The sequence below is a fragment of the Oryza brachyantha genome, chromosome 5 (genome assembly GCF_000231095.2).
Source record: "Oryza brachyantha chromosome 5, ObraRS2, whole genome shotgun sequence".
Classification (NCBI taxonomy): Eukaryota; Viridiplantae; Streptophyta; class Magnoliopsida; order Poales; family Poaceae; genus Oryza; species Oryza brachyantha.
This window is the reverse complement of record NC_023167.2, coordinates 19,522,121-19,541,846: the sequence shown is the minus strand read 5'-3', so window position 1 is coordinate 19,541,846 and position 19,726 is coordinate 19,522,121. Positions and strand designations below refer to the sequence as shown.

Here is a 19,726-nt window from a genome sequence, read left to right as displayed (position 1 = left end):
GGTACCACGATGTCGATGAGAAACGTTCACGCCACAGGTTCAGAACTGTCATGGCATAATTAACATTCGGTACAAGTATCAGATTCATTAGACAAATCGAAGTAACGAACTTGTTTCGGACATCTGGCTAGTGCTTGTATCCAAATGAAACATATATACATGGATTTTTTTTTTTCTTTAACGTACAGTGTTTGAGGTAAGCTTTATCAATGTTGCCAACCAAGTAAATTATATGTTAAAAGATGGCAGAGTATTCAAGTGAGAAGCATCGAACAACAAAGTATAAGAGTTAAAGCCAGCTATTTCCTCTTAAATATATAGACCATACCCTGAAGGATACCATTTACTAGTTTTAACCCTACAACAGCTATCAAGCCAAGCAAGTCAGCATAGCTTACAAAATTACATACGCAAAAGTGTCTAAGCCGACCCAATACAACCTACCTACAAGCCTACTAGTCTTCCATCTTCTATACTTCCTGAACGAACTTAAACACCATATATAACACGAGATGTGCAAGAACCACAACAGGCCGAAAGTTATCCAAATATTAACATTAAGGATGGCATCTTCTTTATATGCAAAAACATTTCACATCTTTGGTCCTCTCGAGATCAAGATGTCTCCGTATGGTTCCAGCTGCTTAACCTTGATAAAATCAAGAGTTGCTAAAACTGCAGAGCAAAGCGTCCTCAGTAAATACAAGTAATGACCCAAAAATAACACCTACAAGCACCTAAAGCCCATACACTATCAAACCGCCATGCAAAACAGTAAAACCAAGGATGTAAAACACCTAACCAAACATCTGTAAACACCGATTTGACCACGCACGGTGTTTAAGCCCTCATCCTCTCTTATCAAGGGAGGAAAACAGACTAAACCACTATTGACATAACAAAAATCACTAACTCGTCCAAATCAAACATGGCTACAATTTCTTAAAAGAAGCAACATAAAAAACACATATCCACGATGATGTCGACTGAATTGCCCAGGTGTCTATTCAAGATTTCCCGATCTGTCTTTGCTCATTTATCATCTCAGGAAATAGTGCTATGGCACATCAATTTTCTTCATCAACACTAAATGAACTAATAAGGTGAACTTATCATATTTACTTAGCCAATGTAATGAGAGAAGACCACGGGAAAACGTAATGAGAAGTTTTAAATTAAAAGGTTTCAGTGATATTATAAATTGAAACAGAGGTTGGAATATTTCCTTGCAATAAGCATGTGTGGATGGACAAGTGTTAAAATGAACTTATTAAAACTGAATAATTAAAAAGGCAGCAAATAAAATGTTAACATTTTGTCAGCACTGCCCTTGTTTTTGGCATGAATAATCAGTGAGACCATCCCTTTCATTTTTACTCTAGCAATTGCATAATTTGTTGACTTGCATTAGGAAAAAAGAATTCATACCACATGCTTGATAGAAGAGCCGGGCAGCCTTTGCTGTAGTCATTCCATATGCTAGCTGCCTTAGTGATTCAGACTGTGAGGCCCCTGGGGTGTCAAAGTGCAGCTTGAGGTACCTGGATGGATTTGATTTGAGCATCACAGAGTATGCATCTACTGTAATCTGTGAAACATACATAATGTATCAGTTGAGGATACTTACGAGTGGATTGATTGTGTGACCTGGTCGATGGGATTGGATTTCTTCGCATATGGGGTTTGAGTAGGTTCGGTTTCCTCCAGAAGGTCTGTGACCAAGTTTAACTGTTAACTGGTATAACGGTGGAGGGAATCTTCTATATATAATCATTTTAAATAAGGAAAGGGAAAAAAGTCAACCAGGAGTTGGCCCAATATCTGAAAGCCTTCTCATCTTGAAATCTCTCACTTCTTGCTCGAGTGGAAATTCTTCTTCAACTGGATCAAGGTTCCCAAAGCTTTTTCCAGACGAATGCTGCCTCCTCTTGGACCTGTTCAGTGACCTCACAGAATCATGCTAAGAAAATTGAAGGACCATAGGAAACTGACACTTGATAATTGATGGTTAACACCAACAATCTACATTTCCTTTTCTTTTTGCCTAACACTTCCATCAATGAGACAACTAACCATTTCTATGCTTTGGAGCATAAACCAAAGAGGCTCCAGTTTAAAGACAGGGAGTCTTCAAAAGTTTGAATGGACAACCATTTATTTATTCCACGAGCAAATCATGGTTCAGAAAACTAATGGAGGTGATAATAGGTTTGCAATTAATGAGCACGCACCTTCCAGATGGCAACTGTACTTCTGGATCCAATGGCATAAATCCCCGTCCAGAGCCACCAGAGCTTGAAGCAGACCTGCGACTTAGCCCTGCAGCAGGAGTGATGTCATGCAGTGTTTAAATAAATACTACTTCCATTCCAAAATATAAGCATGTATTGTTTGTTTACCATAGACTAAGGAGATGTCAAAGGATTCTCCTTTAGTCACTCAAGTGGTCAATTTTTGAATTTTGAATTGATTAGATTCCTTTTCTAAGCATCTGACTGGCTCTACAATTATATGAGTGCTTGAAATAATGGGAATCAGTGCAGAGATGCTTATATTGTGCTACAAAAATTTGAATCCTAGAAATGCTTGCATTTTGGAACAGAGGGAGTAAAACCTAGTAGTATTCCCTTTTGTACTTACCAGGACTTCCAGGAGTAGCACTATGATCACTCTGAAAAGTATCATAATCTCTTTCATATTCTGCACTAGTGTTTCCTCGGAGTTTTTCAATGTCATCTGCAAAGTCCACTGGGTGAAATCCCATTTCCCTCTCATTATCAACCTGAGCCTGCAAATTGAACCACTTATCAAACAAGTTCATGAATGAATGCTAATGCTATTCAACTCAATAGGAAAAGCTAATCATAATTCTATTCCAGAAACATAGAAATTAGATACCTGGGGTGCAAATGCCTGAGGAGGCGAGTTTCTTTGCTGTTGTTCTGGTGATGATGACTTCTGCCCTCCTTTAATAAAGGTCGCAACATTTTCAGTTCAAACGTGGCAGATTAAATTATAAGTCTTGCAGTTCCCTTAGTGATCCAGAAAGGTGAAAGAGAACTAAAAGTTGTGTACTAACCTGAAGATGGAGTTTTCGGGAACTTGACTTCAGTACATTCCTTCCAAAGCTGCATAAGCTGCTTAGGATAATAAAATTCCAAGGGCGACTTGTCCAAGGAAGATATTAGAGAAACTGGGGGCAGGTTCATGAGGTCGCTTATCTTGATTGACTGAATAAGATTAATTTTCTGCAATATTACATGGCAAGACATCAGATTTGTCAATAAATTATGCCTCATTGCAAAACTACACACAGAATTAGGTATTCAAAGAAATCACATACACTATTGATTCTGCGCCTTTTGGCAATGAGACTTGATGGATCCTTGAGCCATGTTTGATATACATTTCCTGGGATCATTATCTGGTCATTATCCATCATCACCTGGGGGTCTTTCATATGCTTTTTCCTCTTTGATGATTTAGCTGGTTGCTGACCCTGGTTAAACAAGATCAAACAAACCAATTAACTTTTCATGACTTCACCTAGATGTCCCTGAAGATAACAGCTCGCTTGATAACAAACCTTCAACTTCTGCTGCAGTTGCTCATGAGATGAACCCCCTGCAGAAAAGCTCTGGCATATATTAGTGTACCCAAAACTATCTCCAAGACTTATATCAGGTATATCCAACAGAAGAACAAACTGTTACGAGGCAGAAACTATATGCAAGTCTTGTTTATTGAGTAGAAAAGATTCAAATACAATATAAATTGAATTACAGTCGATAAACTAGAACAGCCATATAATACAGGTAGTGAATGCAATGGTAATTACTCAGCACCTCTAACTAGCCTCACGAAAGCCCTACTGTTAAATATGTAGAAAGACAACAGGAGATAATGAATGAAGATAATTTTTCAGCTACTTAACCAAACATAATATAGCACAGTATATAATAAGATAGAGTATCTAGCTGTCATATTGAGATTACCATCAATTTCATGTCCTATAAATTCACTGAAATAAATTTGGCTGGAAGTTTCCCTTGATTAAAATAGCATTGAATCCGTTGCATGCTCAAAAACAGAGAAGAGAATTGTTGTCTTCTGGCATGTGAAAAGTTTCCAATTTACAGGATGATAGTACCCTTTCCAAATTTAGGATCAAATAGACTAAAACCAAGTACTTGAACTGACCTTGTTGAGGTTCTTCATGAAGAGGGGATGGGGCCGCATGATAGTTTTCTTGTTGCTGAGGAGGCTCTTCCTGCCTAGGCGGTGAAGGGACCAGAGTACTTGGAACCTGTGGGTGCCCATCAGGAGTGATATTGACTGTGGTGTCATCGTCTGTTATGTCGAATCTGGTAACATGGTACAATTGCTCAATAAATATTTGTACAGGCCAAAATAAGGAAGGAAAAGCACACAAAAAGTGATAGTAGTACTATACAAAATGGGTAGAATAGAGAAGAATAAAACTTCGCTTTACCTCTCAAAACGATTGAACACATCAGTGTCTCCGAGTCCAGACCCAAAATTATCAGCCAGGGTGATATTTTCTGCATCAGCTGAGATAACATGTTTCAGTTAGGAAGTAATATCCCTTAAGCAACCACAAAGAGCAATTCATAAGAGAAGAAAGAAAAACCTTGGTGATGATTCTCAGCGCGCGAGAAGTCATCATCATCTAGGTTGACATTAACATATTGTTCATCCAAATCCTCCAAGCGCTGCAAACAGAGACAATCAGGCAAAAGTCAGGAGACTAAAAGCAAGCCTGTCCAAGTGTCTATTGCTCATAACTTAGCGCAATCTTCAATGCATACTATAGATACGACCAAACTATACAGATTACAGGGATTACCATTCCCCGGAACCTTGTAGTATCAGCTTCTGGGAAAAGCATGGGCTGCTCCTGCTCTAGATCCATATCCATCATATTCTCTGGCAGTGTTACTGCTTCGTACCTGCAGCCCAAATTCAGATAAGCAAACCATAACTTTCTTGCCCATACTATGCTATTTACAAAAATAAGTTGAAAAGACCCTTGGGATACAATCATACAGACTAACTAACCAAGGGGTTTGACCTAATTGCAACTGTACAGGTATTAGCATCAGGTGAATTAGGGATAAGCGCAGATAATCTATGGTCAGCTCTAGTTCAACTAAATGTACTAAATTTTACTCTTGAGACCTCAAAAATGAAACTTAGTTTATTTAGTTGAACTAGAGCCAATCACGGATTACCCGTGGGCTGACCCGCGCCATCCCTGGTGAATATTACAGTAACCATCGAACATAATTCCAATGGTAATAACGGTACAGTCACATGGTTACATATCAGATGCAGGCCACTAATGGAAGGTAATGGTACAGCCACGGACCTTTGAGCATGATACAGGATCAAAAAATGTTTGCCTTTAGTTTCCCAAAGGTGATGAAAATCCCTAGACTCTAAAGATAGCAACACTTCTCAAGTACCATATAGCCCTCAGACCAGCTCCCTTGGCATCAGCAACTGATACCCCAAGAAAACAGTCAATGTTCATCCTAAGTGCCTGCCTAAGACCCTTGCATTGGCAGCTAGAACAAAAGGACAACAGCCCCTCTCAACACCAAATTCATGCTGCCAGGAAACAAATTGAGAAAACAATAAGATTGGGCTAGCAAACACAGATAATTTGTAGAATTGTAGACATAATACAGACATCGGCTGCAGTATCACATTCAGCAAGACAAGAAGAGGCAAGTAACAGCAGGGTCCCACAGGACGCCAACAGACAACAGGTAGAATATAAGTCATATGACAACATCAAGTACATCTGAAAACATAACGTGCTAGCTGCAAGGAGATAGTATCATTATAAGATCAACATTATATAGATGCAGCATGTTTTAATTAGAACCAAGTAAGCTCATGACATATCAAAACTTCCAACTGTGTCCAGTGGAGAGTCCATCAGATTAGCACCGGATGGTGAAAATCAGACAAACAACAATCCCCAGGCAGCACGGAAACAAAAGCACTAACTCCTCGCGGTCACCAACATGATGCATGATCATCAATCTTCAGCCACACGTAGCCCAAACCCCTGCACGAGACATCTAGAAACTTCTAGTCCCAGAAGGGCATGGAAACAAAATGGGCACTTACTTGGCTTGGGTTTTGCCCTTGGGAAGTACAGTGGGGTCAGCGACCGGCTTGACCCGCCATGCCTCGTTGATCTCAATCTGCAGGAAGGGTTAGTACAACCACAGTATTAGCATGCAGAGGTAAATGGATCAACGAGGAAGCAGTAAAAATATGCGAAACTCGAACTCGAAATTTACCAGAAGCCGAGACACGTCATCTGCGAACAAGACATCACGCAGTTTGAGACGGCAAGAAATCCCAAAACAATCGAAACAAACGAGCAGCAATCAGCGAGCAACTCACCATACAGAACCTTCACCTTCCTCTCGTACACGATCACCACGCCACCTACTCACATGACGCAAGCGCACAATCAAAATCGATCCCCAAGCAAATGCGGCAGGAAATACGGATAAACAAGCAAACTGCACTCACCCATGAGGATTCCGGAGAGCCTCAGAGCCATTGGTACCGACGGGTTCAGAATCTCCTCACTAACCCCAAAACCACACACACAGAATCCACCCAAAAAAAAAAATCCCCGTCAAGTTCGGAGCGAAGAAACCAGAAGCCGTTCGAGCCGATTCGCTCACCAGATTTTGATAATGTCAAGCTTGTCAAGCCGCTTGCGGTTGATCTTCGCGTGAAGCGTCGCCGCCATCCTGCAACAAAACCGGCGCAATCAGCAACCTAATCAACGTCCATCAAGCAACCAGCATTCGGATTTCGGAGCGCAACGAGCAGAAAAATTTGCATAAAATACAAATTAGAAGCAGAACGGCGCGTGAGAAGCCGAGCGACGCAATCCGACAGGCGAGGAGAGGAGTTGAACCCACCATATCTGGCCGAGTGGAGCCTTCCGCGCGAGGAGCTGGTGCGAGTAGAACATTCTCGATCGCGAGGATGGAGAGAGTGAGGGGAAGGGGAGGAGCTGCGCGGCGGAGAGAACAGGTGAGCCGGAGTGGAGGGTTTTGCGGATGGGACGTGAGGTTCGGGGAGGCTTCCGAGGGAAGGAGAAGAAGAAGAAGAAATAGGGGTAGATCGGTGAAATTTTCGCGCGTTGAGGGCAGTGTTGGTAATATGCATCCTTCTTTTTTTTCTTTTTTAACATTTACACCGGCTCATCAAAATTTGATTACCCATTTTATCCATTTTATCATTTGGATGATCATTTAAAATAGATTTATCAATTATAACTTTAATAGAATATCTTTATTATATCTTTTATATCTATTTTATTAACATTTTACAAGCATATACTTTAATATTGTTCTTGCTCTCTTCTCTTAAGATTGGAGATTGAGATATGAAATGAGTTTAAAAAAACAAAATACATATTTTTCAATATAAATTATGCTATATTTTCAGAAGATGGGACGAAGTATCCCATGTGCTTGCCGAGAACCCTAAAACTAAATTAGATTGTGTTGGGAACGTATATGCTATATACGTCGGCAGATCTAGAATGGCAGCGCAGGCTAAAAAGATCCTTCTAAAATTTTATACCAAAGATCAATGAAAATAAAAAAGGAGAGTCAAAACTCTATATAATTTATTTAAACCCCTTTAACTTTATTGGCTAGATTTAAGATAATATTAGTTATACGTAAATAGTAAAACTAGATGTAGAAACTGTCGGTGAGATGTTGTCTGATCTAATTTATAAATTCCAATTTTAATGATCAATTTTAGGTGCCCTTGGAGATGCTCCGATGCATCTGTGGTAAAGGATGCAACGGTACGAGCCAATAGAACAGATCAGTGCTGAGCCGGATCAAACGGGCCATAGCCCATAGGCACCTCCATCCAAACCCACAGACCGAACGCCGAAGATCACAATCATCTCGGCCCACCTTCTCAGACCCAAACTACCTTTGCCTCCCAGCCCATCTACGAGGGACAAACTGGCTCCGGTTTGGTGCTACGCGCGGCGCAGACCTCTTTCGTCGTGTTGGCCCACTCAGCGAAACGCCCTGCCAGCCGACATCACTTCCTAGGCCGGCTGGACCAGGCCAGCCCTTTAAAATCAAAATTGACTTGGCCTCCTTTTCTTTCTTTTTTTTTTGTCTTCCTCGATTTAACGTAGAACAGGGTTAGATGGTCTAAACAAGTTAGCTATAGTTAATCTTTGTAATAAAATTTTAGGAGAATTTTTGCAATGGCTCCAATGTCTCTAACTAGGTAGCGGGGACTCAAGCCCCTACCACCCCAATACTAGATACGTTGTTATTGGGTTTAAAAAAACAGTTATTGGTTAAGCGCAATGCCAATCCCAAAGGACGGTTTTGGCTTCTCGAATTGCAAGAGGCTTTCAAACCAACACTAAATCCACAGAAACCAACATGCTTACTCCGTACTTCGCTAGATCGGTGATTCGAGATCGCTACATATTTACTCTTAAGCTTATAAACATCAGCAGAAAATTCAATTTTCTTAAAGATTATTTTATCCTTTTTTTCCAGAATTTGCCTTTAAAGAACTGAGGAAAAGTTATGCCTGCCTAAGCCAAATGATGAGGCTAATAGTGCTAACAGCAAGAAAACGTACGTGATAATTTGTTCCCGGTGACTTGCCTGCGTAGGATCTGGATACTTGAGAACTTTATCAGTTTCACTAGCTGGTCCATTCCCAAACTGGACACGTTGGCAGGCAGTCTAGATTGTGTTCTTCTGTTGATGGAAGATAAAATATTATGTAATTTTTTGTAGTAATTTAATAATATAAACAATAAAGTTATAAAAATCTACTGCATGAATATAAGATAATTAATTTTTATATAGAAAGATTTAAAAATACATTATTTAGTAGTTCGAGAAGGGTATGCATAAAAATTAAGAAAAAAATAATAACCATCCATAGTCTTTTTTTTGAATTTTTAACATTAAATTTTGAGTTGATTTTATTTTTTTATCGAAGTTTATTTTCTAGACATGCAATTTATCTCACCAATAACACATATATAGAATTTTTATTTATAAATCATGCAAATATACTGTTTCACTATTAGGACGAAACAATCATCCATCCCTCAATCTGTAAAGAAAAAAATGCAATCTAGATCAAGAGATGAGTACGGGTCAATGACGGCGGCGAACGACCGATGCTTCCTAGCACAGTTCCTAGTATTACGTGGAGCTTTTCATTTAGCTCGTTGCTGACAGAATATAGTCTGGACTCATTTGTTGTATTCGGTCCATCGCTCTACAATTTTATAGTCTTCTTCTAGTCATGCTCGCAGCCCGAGGACAGCTATGTTCTTACACGCACGCAGCCCATGCATGGATGCCATTGCCTCATGAGTCAGGATGAGTCACGACTCGATCGGTTTGTTGTTTGTTTTTTCCATGATTCCATCTGATGTTTGTGCTCTTACGGTTTGCAGGGTCATCCAACCAGCCAATTTTTCTACCGAGAGCTACATACAGTACAAGACTGTGCCGTGTCACAATGTGCACCATGCAAACTTGCAGCGATCATGTGCACCTGCAGGCTGCGCACACCAGCTGGGACTCTCGCAGCTTCCATCTTGCCTAGCTAAGCTAGCTAAACATTGCTCTTAGGGCTCGTTCGCATGAAGGAGTTCAAAACAGTCCAATCAGCATACGCAAAACAAGAATAACCATTAGCATGTGATTAGTTAAGTATTAGTTATTGTAAACTTGAAAAATGGATTAATATGATTTCTAAAACAATTTTCATATAAACTTTTTTAGCAAAAAATATATCATTTAGTAGTTCGGAGAGCGTGCGAAGTCAATATTCAACAGTGCATTGCGAAGAGCCCTTAGTAAATGTGGGATTGTTACAGATATCATGGGGGTAAACGACAAAACTTTTACGTATATGTTCTCGGTCTCGGCGATTTAAAAGCTAAGCATGAAAAATAAACTATAGTTAAAATGTCAAAAATTTAAATTTAAGTTAAAAAATTTAAATTTTAGCTTATAAGCATAAGCATAAGGAAAAAAATATTTTTTAGCATTTACACATATAAAAAATTATTCATAATTTATTTTTGTTTTATTAACCAAGGGTGATACATGTTGTCGACGGTGCAAAGGCGACAGGTGAAAAGGAATCACGGCCGATCGGCGCCTCGATCGACAGCGATTCCTCTCTGCCTCTGCATCCATATATGCGCGACTTCTCTCGTGTTTCCCTGCAAATTGCCATCGTTTTCAGAGTTGCAACCAGTGAGGTGTGATGGTTCAGAGTATGGTCCTGAATCTACTGTATCTACAAGTAACTGAGCTCGTCTCGCCTTCTCGTACTAGGGCTGATGAAAATTAAGCCAACCTCCAATTAATGGACGGCAGATTAAACAAGAACGCAAACACGTCGGTACCTAAGTATAGTGCTTCTGTATAGCTTGATGAATTTTATAGGCATGTTAGGCGAACTAAAAAATTAAATTGCCTCAGATGAGAAAAGAACCGTACGTGTGGATCGATCGACCTCTCTCTGTCAGAGATTAGGTCCAGGCAATCGACACCATGTGATATGGTTACACGTCGACTCTAATCTCATCTCTTACGTATACTTGACTTCCTGGTTAAAAGTCTTGCTGTTTATATATATATATATATATATATATATATATATATATATATATATATATATATATATATATATATACACACACACGTACGTACGTATGTATGTCCATCTTCGTCTTGCTCTTGAGTCCGAAAGAGAATAAAAAACCACCTTTTTTTATGATGCATACACGCATTCATAATCCATGCATGCACTGCAATTGAAGTTCATGATTTCTTCGGTCTTCATTACAGGTTCCAAGTATGAAAATGGGAAAAAGGAAGAGGCAGAACACTTTCATCTATACTCTCTAAGCGTTGACATTGACGCTTGGTTGGCTTGCGCGGAGACATATCGCATTTAAGTAATCAAAGACTCCAGATTAATTAATCCGTGCTCAAAAGTGTCAAAAGGATCTACTAGATCTGAAGACATTTTACAGGATTACAGAAGTATCAATTCGTTTTTGGTGAATGTCCTTAAAAAAATTCATTAGTTCCGAAGAAGCTGTAACCACCAACTGCATAATATTTTCTGTCAAAACCTGTCACATCTTTTCGCTTCCATTTATATTTATAAATAAAAAATTTAAATTTATTAACCTTAAATTTAGAGTTAATTTTAGAGTTTTTCACCTAAGTTATTTTTACCATCTTAGCTTATATATCACTCTATATATATATATTATTTTTGTTTGTAAATATACTGCTTAATTCTTTTATAAAAAATACAAACAATCGTCCTTGGATTAAATTTAGGTCCCTGTTTTATATTAAAGTTCTTAAGATCTCGCAATTTCACTCGGAATCTCCCTTCATCCTCATCGAAACCTCAAATCTGATGGTTTCCATCGAAAACGTGAGCTCTGCTAGCTAAAGAGTGCAACAAATGACTCCATGGATCCGGGGAGGAAGAGGATCCAAGAGCTGGGGTGTTTGTTACCAGTAGTACCAGGAGGCACGTGTGTAGGTAGCAGGAAGGCTGTGGGCCTGTGGCGGAGGCGGGCAAGGGCCAAGGGGCAGTACGATCCGAGGTGGGCGCGCGGCGCGTGAGGACAAGCGGCTGGATCGCCCGCTGCTCGCCGTTCGCCACGAGGGCCCGCGCGTGGCGAGACCAGACGGGCGCCCTCCCTCCGTCCGTCCTCGCCACCGGGCCCCGGCGAACAGCAGGCGCGCCGTGCTGTACCCCCTTGCCGAGCCGCGCGATTTTTCCACCGTTGGTTCTTCCGCCCGTCATGTGTCAGTCACCCACCCACCCACCCGCTCGCTGCCGTCGACAAGACGACGAACGTTGGCTTCGTTCTTGGTGAGAAGCTTGATGGGCCAGTGTACTGAGAGTCCTGATTGGTCTCGCCGTGAAAGGTGACGCTTTACTCAGTAATAACTCGAATGTAAATACTACTGTACAGTACAGAACAAAAAAATTCGGACTGATTCAGTCGGCTGTGTATTTGAGTGGGCAATCGACAAAGAGAAAAAGAACGTGATGTGATGCGTACAGAAACAATCGCCGGAGCGGGTGATGGTATATGATGGGAGGCGAGATGGCATCGGGGCCGCGCCGGGAGGCATGGCGAGCGGTGGATGGGGAGGAGAAAAACGTGAAAGCGAAGGGGACGGTGGGGAGAGGAGTTACACATGGGGGATGCCGAAACGCGAGACGACGCCAAAACGCAGCGCCTGCCACCTTCACGCCAGCCTCGCTAGCCTGTTCCCTTCCCCCCTCTCGCTCTCGCACCGGCACCGCTCGTTCGCTCGCCTTCACGGCCACGGCCTTCACTCCAATCCAACGCCCACCCGCTTTATAAGGGGAAGCTCCTCCACATCACCACCCTCCCCATACTAACACCATCGCGCCGGCCACCTCCTCCTCCCTCCCTCCCCAAAGGCCCGGACTTTCTTTTCTTTGATCTCTTCTTGCTCGTCCATCGATCCGGCCATTCCCCTAGGTAACATTTCGACGTTTCAGAATCTCTCTCTCTCTCTCTCTCTCTCTCTCTCTCTCTCTCTCTCTCTCTCTCTCTCTCTCTCTCTCCCTCTCTGTGTCTCTGTGGATGCTGTGCGTTGTTTGATGATTGTGGTGTGGAAAGGTGGCGGGGCGTTCTCGCCTTCTCGGCTATAGGACTTTGCGTGGTGCCTGTTCTTGAAAATGGGCGGCGAAATGCTTTGTCTTTGATGCATGTATCAAGAAATGCTCGCCTTTGTGGTTTCATCGGTGTAGAAAATTTGCTGCCGGCGGCGATGGCAGCAGGTCTCTGACGGTCGCCCGGGCGGATGACGCTGGTGACAAAGGGATCAGGGGAGGAAATGTTGTTCTGACAGTAATTTTCGGGACGGAGAGGGAGGGCGGTTCTTAATTTCTCGATTCTCATGGCATGCAGATAAATTTGCCTGAACTGAATTTGTCCCAACAATTTATTTATCTGGACGCGATTTGGTTCTGGGTGCTCTTTCTGCACCTATGGCTGTATCGAGCCTGTTGAATTTTGCGGTGGATTGAGGTGATTTCTCCCATTTGTTTTCATTTTCCAACAATAAAGGACCGTTCTTGGATCCTGTGCACTTCAATACACATTTGGCTTCTGACCACTTTCGTTTCATCATTTCTGTACTTAGAATAATCCAAAAATTACAGCTTTCTTACGCTGTGAGAAGCTTCCGTTCCCATTTGGATGTAAAGCCACCCAAATCCATTTGGCTGTGAAATCCACCTGTGCATATGTTAGTGGTTTGCTCTCTCTCCGTGAGTCCGTGACATGTTAGTGGTTTGCTCTCTCTCCGTGAGTCCGTGACAAGACAAAAATTGTCTTCTGAAGACTAAATAAAGATAACTTTTCTGAAGCTTCTGTTTGGAGGCACAGCCGTTCGACTTTGCGGCTATTTCTACCAACTTGTTATCACTCACTCTATTCAGGTGTAGTTCGCTTATAAAGCTTTCTTATTCTACTTTGCGTCGTCTTCAGTTCAGATTTTTAGAACTGGGATTCCAATCCTTTAGATCTTGTGAATCGCATAACACGGCATAAGGTCGTTTCTATAGCTTTCTCGGTTGATGCGTAGTACTTCGTTCCTTAGCTTTCAAAATCTCGGTGGTGTATGCGTCAAGGGCCCCTACCCTGCCCTTTATTCCGTGATCTTTGTTCTGATCCCTTCTAAATAATCGTGAACCGTGAAAAAAGAAAGTTCTTTTTTTTGCTTGATGTTGTAGTTCCTTTTTCAGAAGCTTAGACCAAAGAAAGACTGGCCTTGCTCTAATATAGTTTATGTGGCCTGTATCTGCCTTGTGGTGCTAGAAAATAGCACAGTGAAGAAATATCCAAGAGAATTAATTGGTAAGGCTATTGACTTTATTACCTTGCAGGTAAATTTCAACGATGCAGTTCAGCAGTGTGTTTCCCTTAGAGGGCAAAGCATGTGTGAGCCCAATAAGGAGAGGTGGTGAGGGCCCAGGGAGTGACAGATTGAAGATCGGGGACAGTATTAGCATCAAGCATGATAGAGCAGTGAGGAGAATGTGTTTTGGTGCTAGGGGCACGAGAAACAGTGCACAATGTGTGCTCACCTCAGATGCTGGCCCAGACACTCTTGTAAGTTTCATACCGTCAGTTTTCAAATTGGTGTTTTCTCACTGTCCTTTTTGCTCTCCAATGATAGTAGATGTTAGAAAATCTAAACTCTGTACAAAAAAAATTGCAGCATGTCCGAACATCATTCCGGAGGAACTATGCGGATCCAAATGAGGTTGCTGCTGTCATATTGGGTGGTGGCACTGGGACTCAACTTTTCCCTCTCACAAGCACAAGGGCCACACCTGCTGTAAGATTATTCTGAGATTTATTAAGTTTCAAGTTGGTAGAATTTTGTGAGAAAAGGGTTTCATTCGCAAAGAATGCTCAATTGATTTGTCTGCTTTAAGTTTGACAAGTCGACATCAGAAATCTCTACTTGTTTGCAGTTGTTGTCTTCACATGGCAAGGCAATTGATATGCATGACACCAGTTAAAAGTCTAGATCATTCAATAGCATCTTTGTGCATTGTGTATAAATAATTATTAGTAGCCATGGACCAATGATTTTGGTAGCTGGTCCCTCTGGTGCCCTCCACGGCTCCACTTTAGCCAACAACCCAACATGATTTCAAGCTCAAGGCTATCAAATACTATCATGTGGCTTGTTCAGTCATCTTGAAATTCCCAGCCTAATCTTTGTTTCTTTCCTTTTGTTGCATTACATAGGTTCCTATTGGAGGGTGCTATAGGCTTATCGATATCCCCATGAGCAACTGTTTCAACAGTGGCATAAACAAGATATTCATAATGACTCAATTCAACTCAGCATCTCTTAATCGTCACATTCACCGTACATACCTTGGTGGTGGAATCAACTTTACTGATGGATCTGTTGAGGTAATTCACCTTGACTTATATACTTCAGTCAAGAGCTTGTGATGCTTATTCCCATTGGTTAACGTAATTGTTGACTTGGTAAAGAAACAATTACAGCTCACATTAACTGAGATGATTTTTGCCAACTGATAGGTATTAGCTGCTACACAAATGCCTGGGGAGGCTGCTGGTTGGTTCCAGGGTACAGCAGATGCAGTTAGAAAATTTATCTGGGTACTTGAGGTAACTATTATTTAGAAGCACGCAATACATCTACAGCTCATACCTCATCGTTTGGATTGATGAAGCAATACTCACTATGTTGTATGTAATGTATCTGTTCAGGACTATTACAAGCATAAAGCCATCGAACACATTTTAATCTTGTCAGGAGATCAACTTTATCGTATGGACTACATGGAGCTCGTGCAGGTTTCTTCTGGTCTCATTTTTCTGTACTTCTACACATGCTTTTCTTTTGGACCAGCTGACCCTCCTATATAAAACATTCACCATTTGCAGAAACATGTTGACGACAATGCTGATATTACTTTGTCATGCGCACCTGTTGGAGAGAGGTATACCAATTGTACTACAATATTCGAAAACTTAGCTAGTTTTATCAGCATTTGCCCTCAGAAATTACAGTGCGTCCTGATTTGGTTTCCTTTGTTATGGAAGTCGAGCATCTGACTATGGACTAGTGAAGTTCGACAGTTCAGGACGTGTAATTCAATTTTCTGAAAAACCCAAGGGTGCTGACTTGGAAGCAATGGTTAGAATCAAGCTTATCCCAAACTATCTATTTGTCGAACTTTCTGGATATGAAACAAATTACAGTATCTGAAGTATACGCCATTGATAATTGCAGAAAGTGGATACCAGCTTTCTCAACTTTGCCATAGACGACCCAACAAAATATCCCTACATTGCTTCAATGGGAGTTTATGTCTTCAAAAGAGAAGTTCTTTTAAACCTTCTAAAGTAAGAATCTTATTGCAGTAATATAGCTCTCCTGTAGAATTGTATTCTAACAGTGCCATTTTAGGTCAAGATATTCGGAACTACATGACTTTGGGTCTGAAATCCTACCAAGAGCTTTACATGAGCACAACGTACAGGTAAATTTTTAAAGCTTCTGCCCAAGTTGAATTTCTTTCATTGTTCAGGAAATCATGCTTCATATTCAAATTTGGTAATAGTCCATTTTCAGTCTGTACTGCCTACATGCATCAAATGCAGTCTGTACAATCATGTCTGCCTTGTGGCGTGAACTGAACATCCATCTGCCTTTATTGTTGTTAGGCATATGTCTTCGCTGACTACTGGGAAGACATAGGAACAATCAGATCGTTCTTTGATGCAAACATGGCCCTCTGCGAGCAGGTAATATATATTATTTATTTTTCTCTTCATTTTTTGGTTGCTTCCAATTTTAGTGCTCTAAAACTGTACAGATAGTTGGATTTTAACACATCTGAATAATCCATTTAAAAATATGTACAAATGTTAAGCATAGTTCAGACTTTTCAACAGATTTAATATTTTAATTCTCTCTTTCCTCACAAGTTCCTCCATTTCAGCCTCCCAAGTTTGAGTTTTATGATCCAAAAACTCCCTTCTTCACTTCACCTCGATACTTACCACCGACAAAGTCAGATAAATGCAGGGTACGGACCACATGGAATGAACTTTCTTTTTCAAACTTTGATACGAGCTTTTCATATATGATTAATGAATCCATGTGTGCAGATCAAAGATGCAATCATTTCCCATGGTTGTTTCTTGCGTGAATGTACGATCGAGCATTCAATAGTTGGTGTTCGCTCACGCCTAAATTCTGGATGTGAGCTCAAGGTACTCTCTCCCACCAATGGCCAAACTGAATCCATGATTATGCCTCTATAGCATAATTGAACAACACTGGGATTTGCAAACAACACTTGCAGAATACCATGATGATGGGTGCGGATCTGTATGAAACTGAAGATGAAATATCAAGACTACTTTCAGAAGGCAAGGTCCCCATTGGTGTAGGGGAAAACACAAAGATCAGGTGAGATACTGACCTCAAGGCTCTGAACTATAATGCGCAATAAACATAAGAAGCAGTATCATGTTTCACTCGCAATCTGAACCGTTCTGTTCTATCATTTTAGCAACTGCATTATCGACATGAACGCGCGGGTTGGAAGGAACGTGGTCATCAAAAACAGCGAGGTAAGCGCTCAAGCGAAAGCCGTCGCAAAGTTGCAGGCTTTGTTTCATACAAAATTCTGAAACGCTGCAACCCTGTTTGGTGATAGGGTGTCCAAGAAGCTGATCGGCCGGAGGAAGGGTACTACATAAGGTCGGGAATCGTGGTGATCCTGAAGAACGCGACCATCAAGGACGGGACGGTCATATAGGAGAGCTCGCGACGCAGCCACAACTTTCAGAAGTCTGAATCTGAACCAGCAAATGCAGTGCAGTGCATCTTTTCTGGAAGAGTAGGACGTACAAATTCCTTGATTTTGGTATCAGGAAGAGCTGAAAGAAAGATCCCAGGAAGATTGACGAGAGCTGGATGATCGAGAAAGATGGTGTAGTAGTAGCAGCAGCAACTTGGTCGTCGGTTCTTCGCTCGCTAAATGTGTGTAATAACTAATAAGCTGCCCGAGTGAAGCAGCAGCAGCAGCATTTGGAGGTCGTTGGTGCATCACCATGTTCGTGTAAATAAACCCAAAAGACTGGAAAAAAATGTATCGTAATCCCTGCGTGCCATCGTCTCCATTTTCTGTTTCGCTGCTACGGATTCGACGCATTGATCCATGGATGAACAATCAGTTGCAGATCTCAGGCGGCAGACCGCAGAGCAACCGTGCGCTCGCTGACATCTGCGATATGGTTCGTCGCGGTAGGGCGTTGCGTGATCTGCCGGCGCGAGTCGCGCGAGTGCGTTCCAATGGCTGGCCGTGCGCGGTGACGCGACGGCGATCTATCTCCGGCAGCCACCGCCGGAAGATTTCCGTTCATGAAATTCTCCTCTCCCTCTCTCTCTTTTTTGAAATTTACAAACGTACCATGGGTTAGGATCAGGATGACATATCTCTAATTTTACAAAATTATAATGACATCCTTACAATTTTTTTTCTGGCCCACAAGGCATTCGGTGATTCCAAAGCCCGAGGCCCACATAGGCCTCGCTTTGATGGGCCTAAACCCACTCACACAAGTGGATGGGCTGGTACGTCTTATCCAAATAGGCCGATGTTGTGCCTAGCACGTTGCGGTTTGGGCTTGATCGGAGCCCATCTCGATCCATAAAATGCCCACTAAAAAATTTTCTAAAATAAATTTCATAATTTATCCCATAACTATAGATTTAGAAACTTGTTTAAGAGAATTACGGATCCAGTTGATTATAGGTTTTAGACATTTCCATTAGAGTAAGTATAATAAAAGTAAGTGTGCTCATATAAGAATACCACATAGGATTTAATGTCCCGATAGAGAAGAGGGATTGAGTCAATAGCCAACTAGGTCAATATGTATGAAGATAAATGCATGGTTGAAAATATATTAATAAAGTATAATTATCGTTTATTGTGTCAATAGAAAACTATTATATGCTCTACCTATATACATAAATTTAGATGACATGACATGTATATAGCTGATAGTCAGCTATATTATTAAACTTGCTCTTAACTGTACTATCACCTACATGTGGGGCTGGTGCATAACGAAGCCATGAATTAAGCAAGTTTATTAGTAGAGCCAACTGCTAGCTACATGTATATGCTAAATCATCTAAAGCTAATCATATAGGTGAACATATAATTGTTTGGCGGTTGACACAAGATATATTTTATTAATATAGTTTCAACATACATTCATCTTCGTACGTATTGAATTGACCTATCGTTGATGGGATGTTTTATTTTTTAAACATTTCTAATAAATAAATTTATTACTAAACCACGAAGTAATTTTTTTCACTGTATAAACTTTTTAGCCACACCATTGGTACTAGCATGATCCTGCAATACCAGTGTCAGTGACGTGACAAGCCTCTCGCGTCAACCAACTTGCATGACAATGTTGTCTTGTCACATTATAAACACTGACGTAGCCAAAGAGTTTATACTGATAAAAATATTTTTCTTCCATGCTTAGTAATAAAATTATTTACTAAAAATGTTTAAAATTTCCGTTGATGGTAGACCTTATTTTTTAAGTTTGCATGCATCTAACTATTGTTTAGTACCTCACTCACAACGCCCTCCTCTGTCACACCTTAAATTTAAAATTTTAAACTTAAATTTAAATTTATAGTTAATTTAAGGGTTTTAAATTTATAGTTAATTTTAAGGGTTTTCACCTAAGTTTATTTCTCAGTCTTGTTTTTTAATCACATATGTATAAAAATTTTATTAACAAATTATTTTTCATTTGCAAATGCCTTTTAAGCTTTTTCAACAAAAAAAGCCAAACTATCCTCCTCTCGAATTTTTTAAACATTTTTAATAAATAATTTTATTACTAAACCACGGGGTAAAATATTTCCACCGCATGAATTTTTTTGACCATGCCACCAACATTGACGTGACGAAACTGACTTACCACGCCATACTACACTGACCAAACTACATGGCAGCGTTATCTTGCCACGCCACCAATACTGAC

General features: G+C 40.8%; 2 protein-coding genes across 2 annotated transcripts; one reads left to right on the top strand and one right to left on the bottom strand.

Moving 5' to 3' along the window:
* Positions 1-217: 217 nt before the first annotated feature.
* On the bottom strand, positions 218-7,056 carry LOC102714738 (sister chromatid cohesion 1 protein 1). Its single transcript, XM_015837471.1, has 20 exons — positions 6,975-7,056; positions 6,732-6,800; positions 6,574-6,632; positions 6,442-6,486; positions 6,336-6,355; positions 6,160-6,236; positions 4,868-4,970; positions 4,652-4,733; positions 4,493-4,571; positions 4,201-4,364; positions 3,587-3,624; positions 3,344-3,499; positions 3,080-3,248; positions 2,899-2,966; positions 2,641-2,788; positions 2,232-2,319; positions 1,804-1,934; positions 1,628-1,712; positions 1,429-1,541; positions 218-675 (listed from the first exon to the last, which is right to left on the bottom strand). The coding sequence occupies exons 1-20, from the start codon at positions 7,025-7,027 to the stop codon at positions 593-595; spliced, it is 1,830 nt and encodes a 609-aa protein (XP_015692957.1). The 5' UTR covers positions 7,028-7,056; the 3' UTR covers positions 218-592.
* A 5,451-nt stretch (positions 7,057-12,507) lies between these two features.
* On the top strand, positions 12,508-17,830 carry LOC102714462 (glucose-1-phosphate adenylyltransferase large subunit 3, chloroplastic/amyloplastic). The gene is made up of 16 exons (XM_006654778.3): positions 12,508-12,622; positions 14,035-14,260; positions 14,370-14,489; positions 14,909-15,079; positions 15,212-15,301; positions 15,404-15,490; positions 15,581-15,636; positions 15,740-15,833; positions 15,930-16,042; positions 16,107-16,179; positions 16,364-16,444; positions 16,642-16,728; positions 16,811-16,915; positions 17,008-17,114; positions 17,218-17,278; positions 17,365-17,830. The coding sequence occupies exons 2-16, from the start codon at positions 14,048-14,050 to the stop codon at positions 17,464-17,466; spliced, it is 1,560 nt and encodes a 519-aa protein (XP_006654841.1). The 5' UTR covers positions 12,508-12,622; positions 14,035-14,047; the 3' UTR covers positions 17,467-17,830.
* Positions 17,831-19,726: the final 1,896 nt, after the last annotated feature.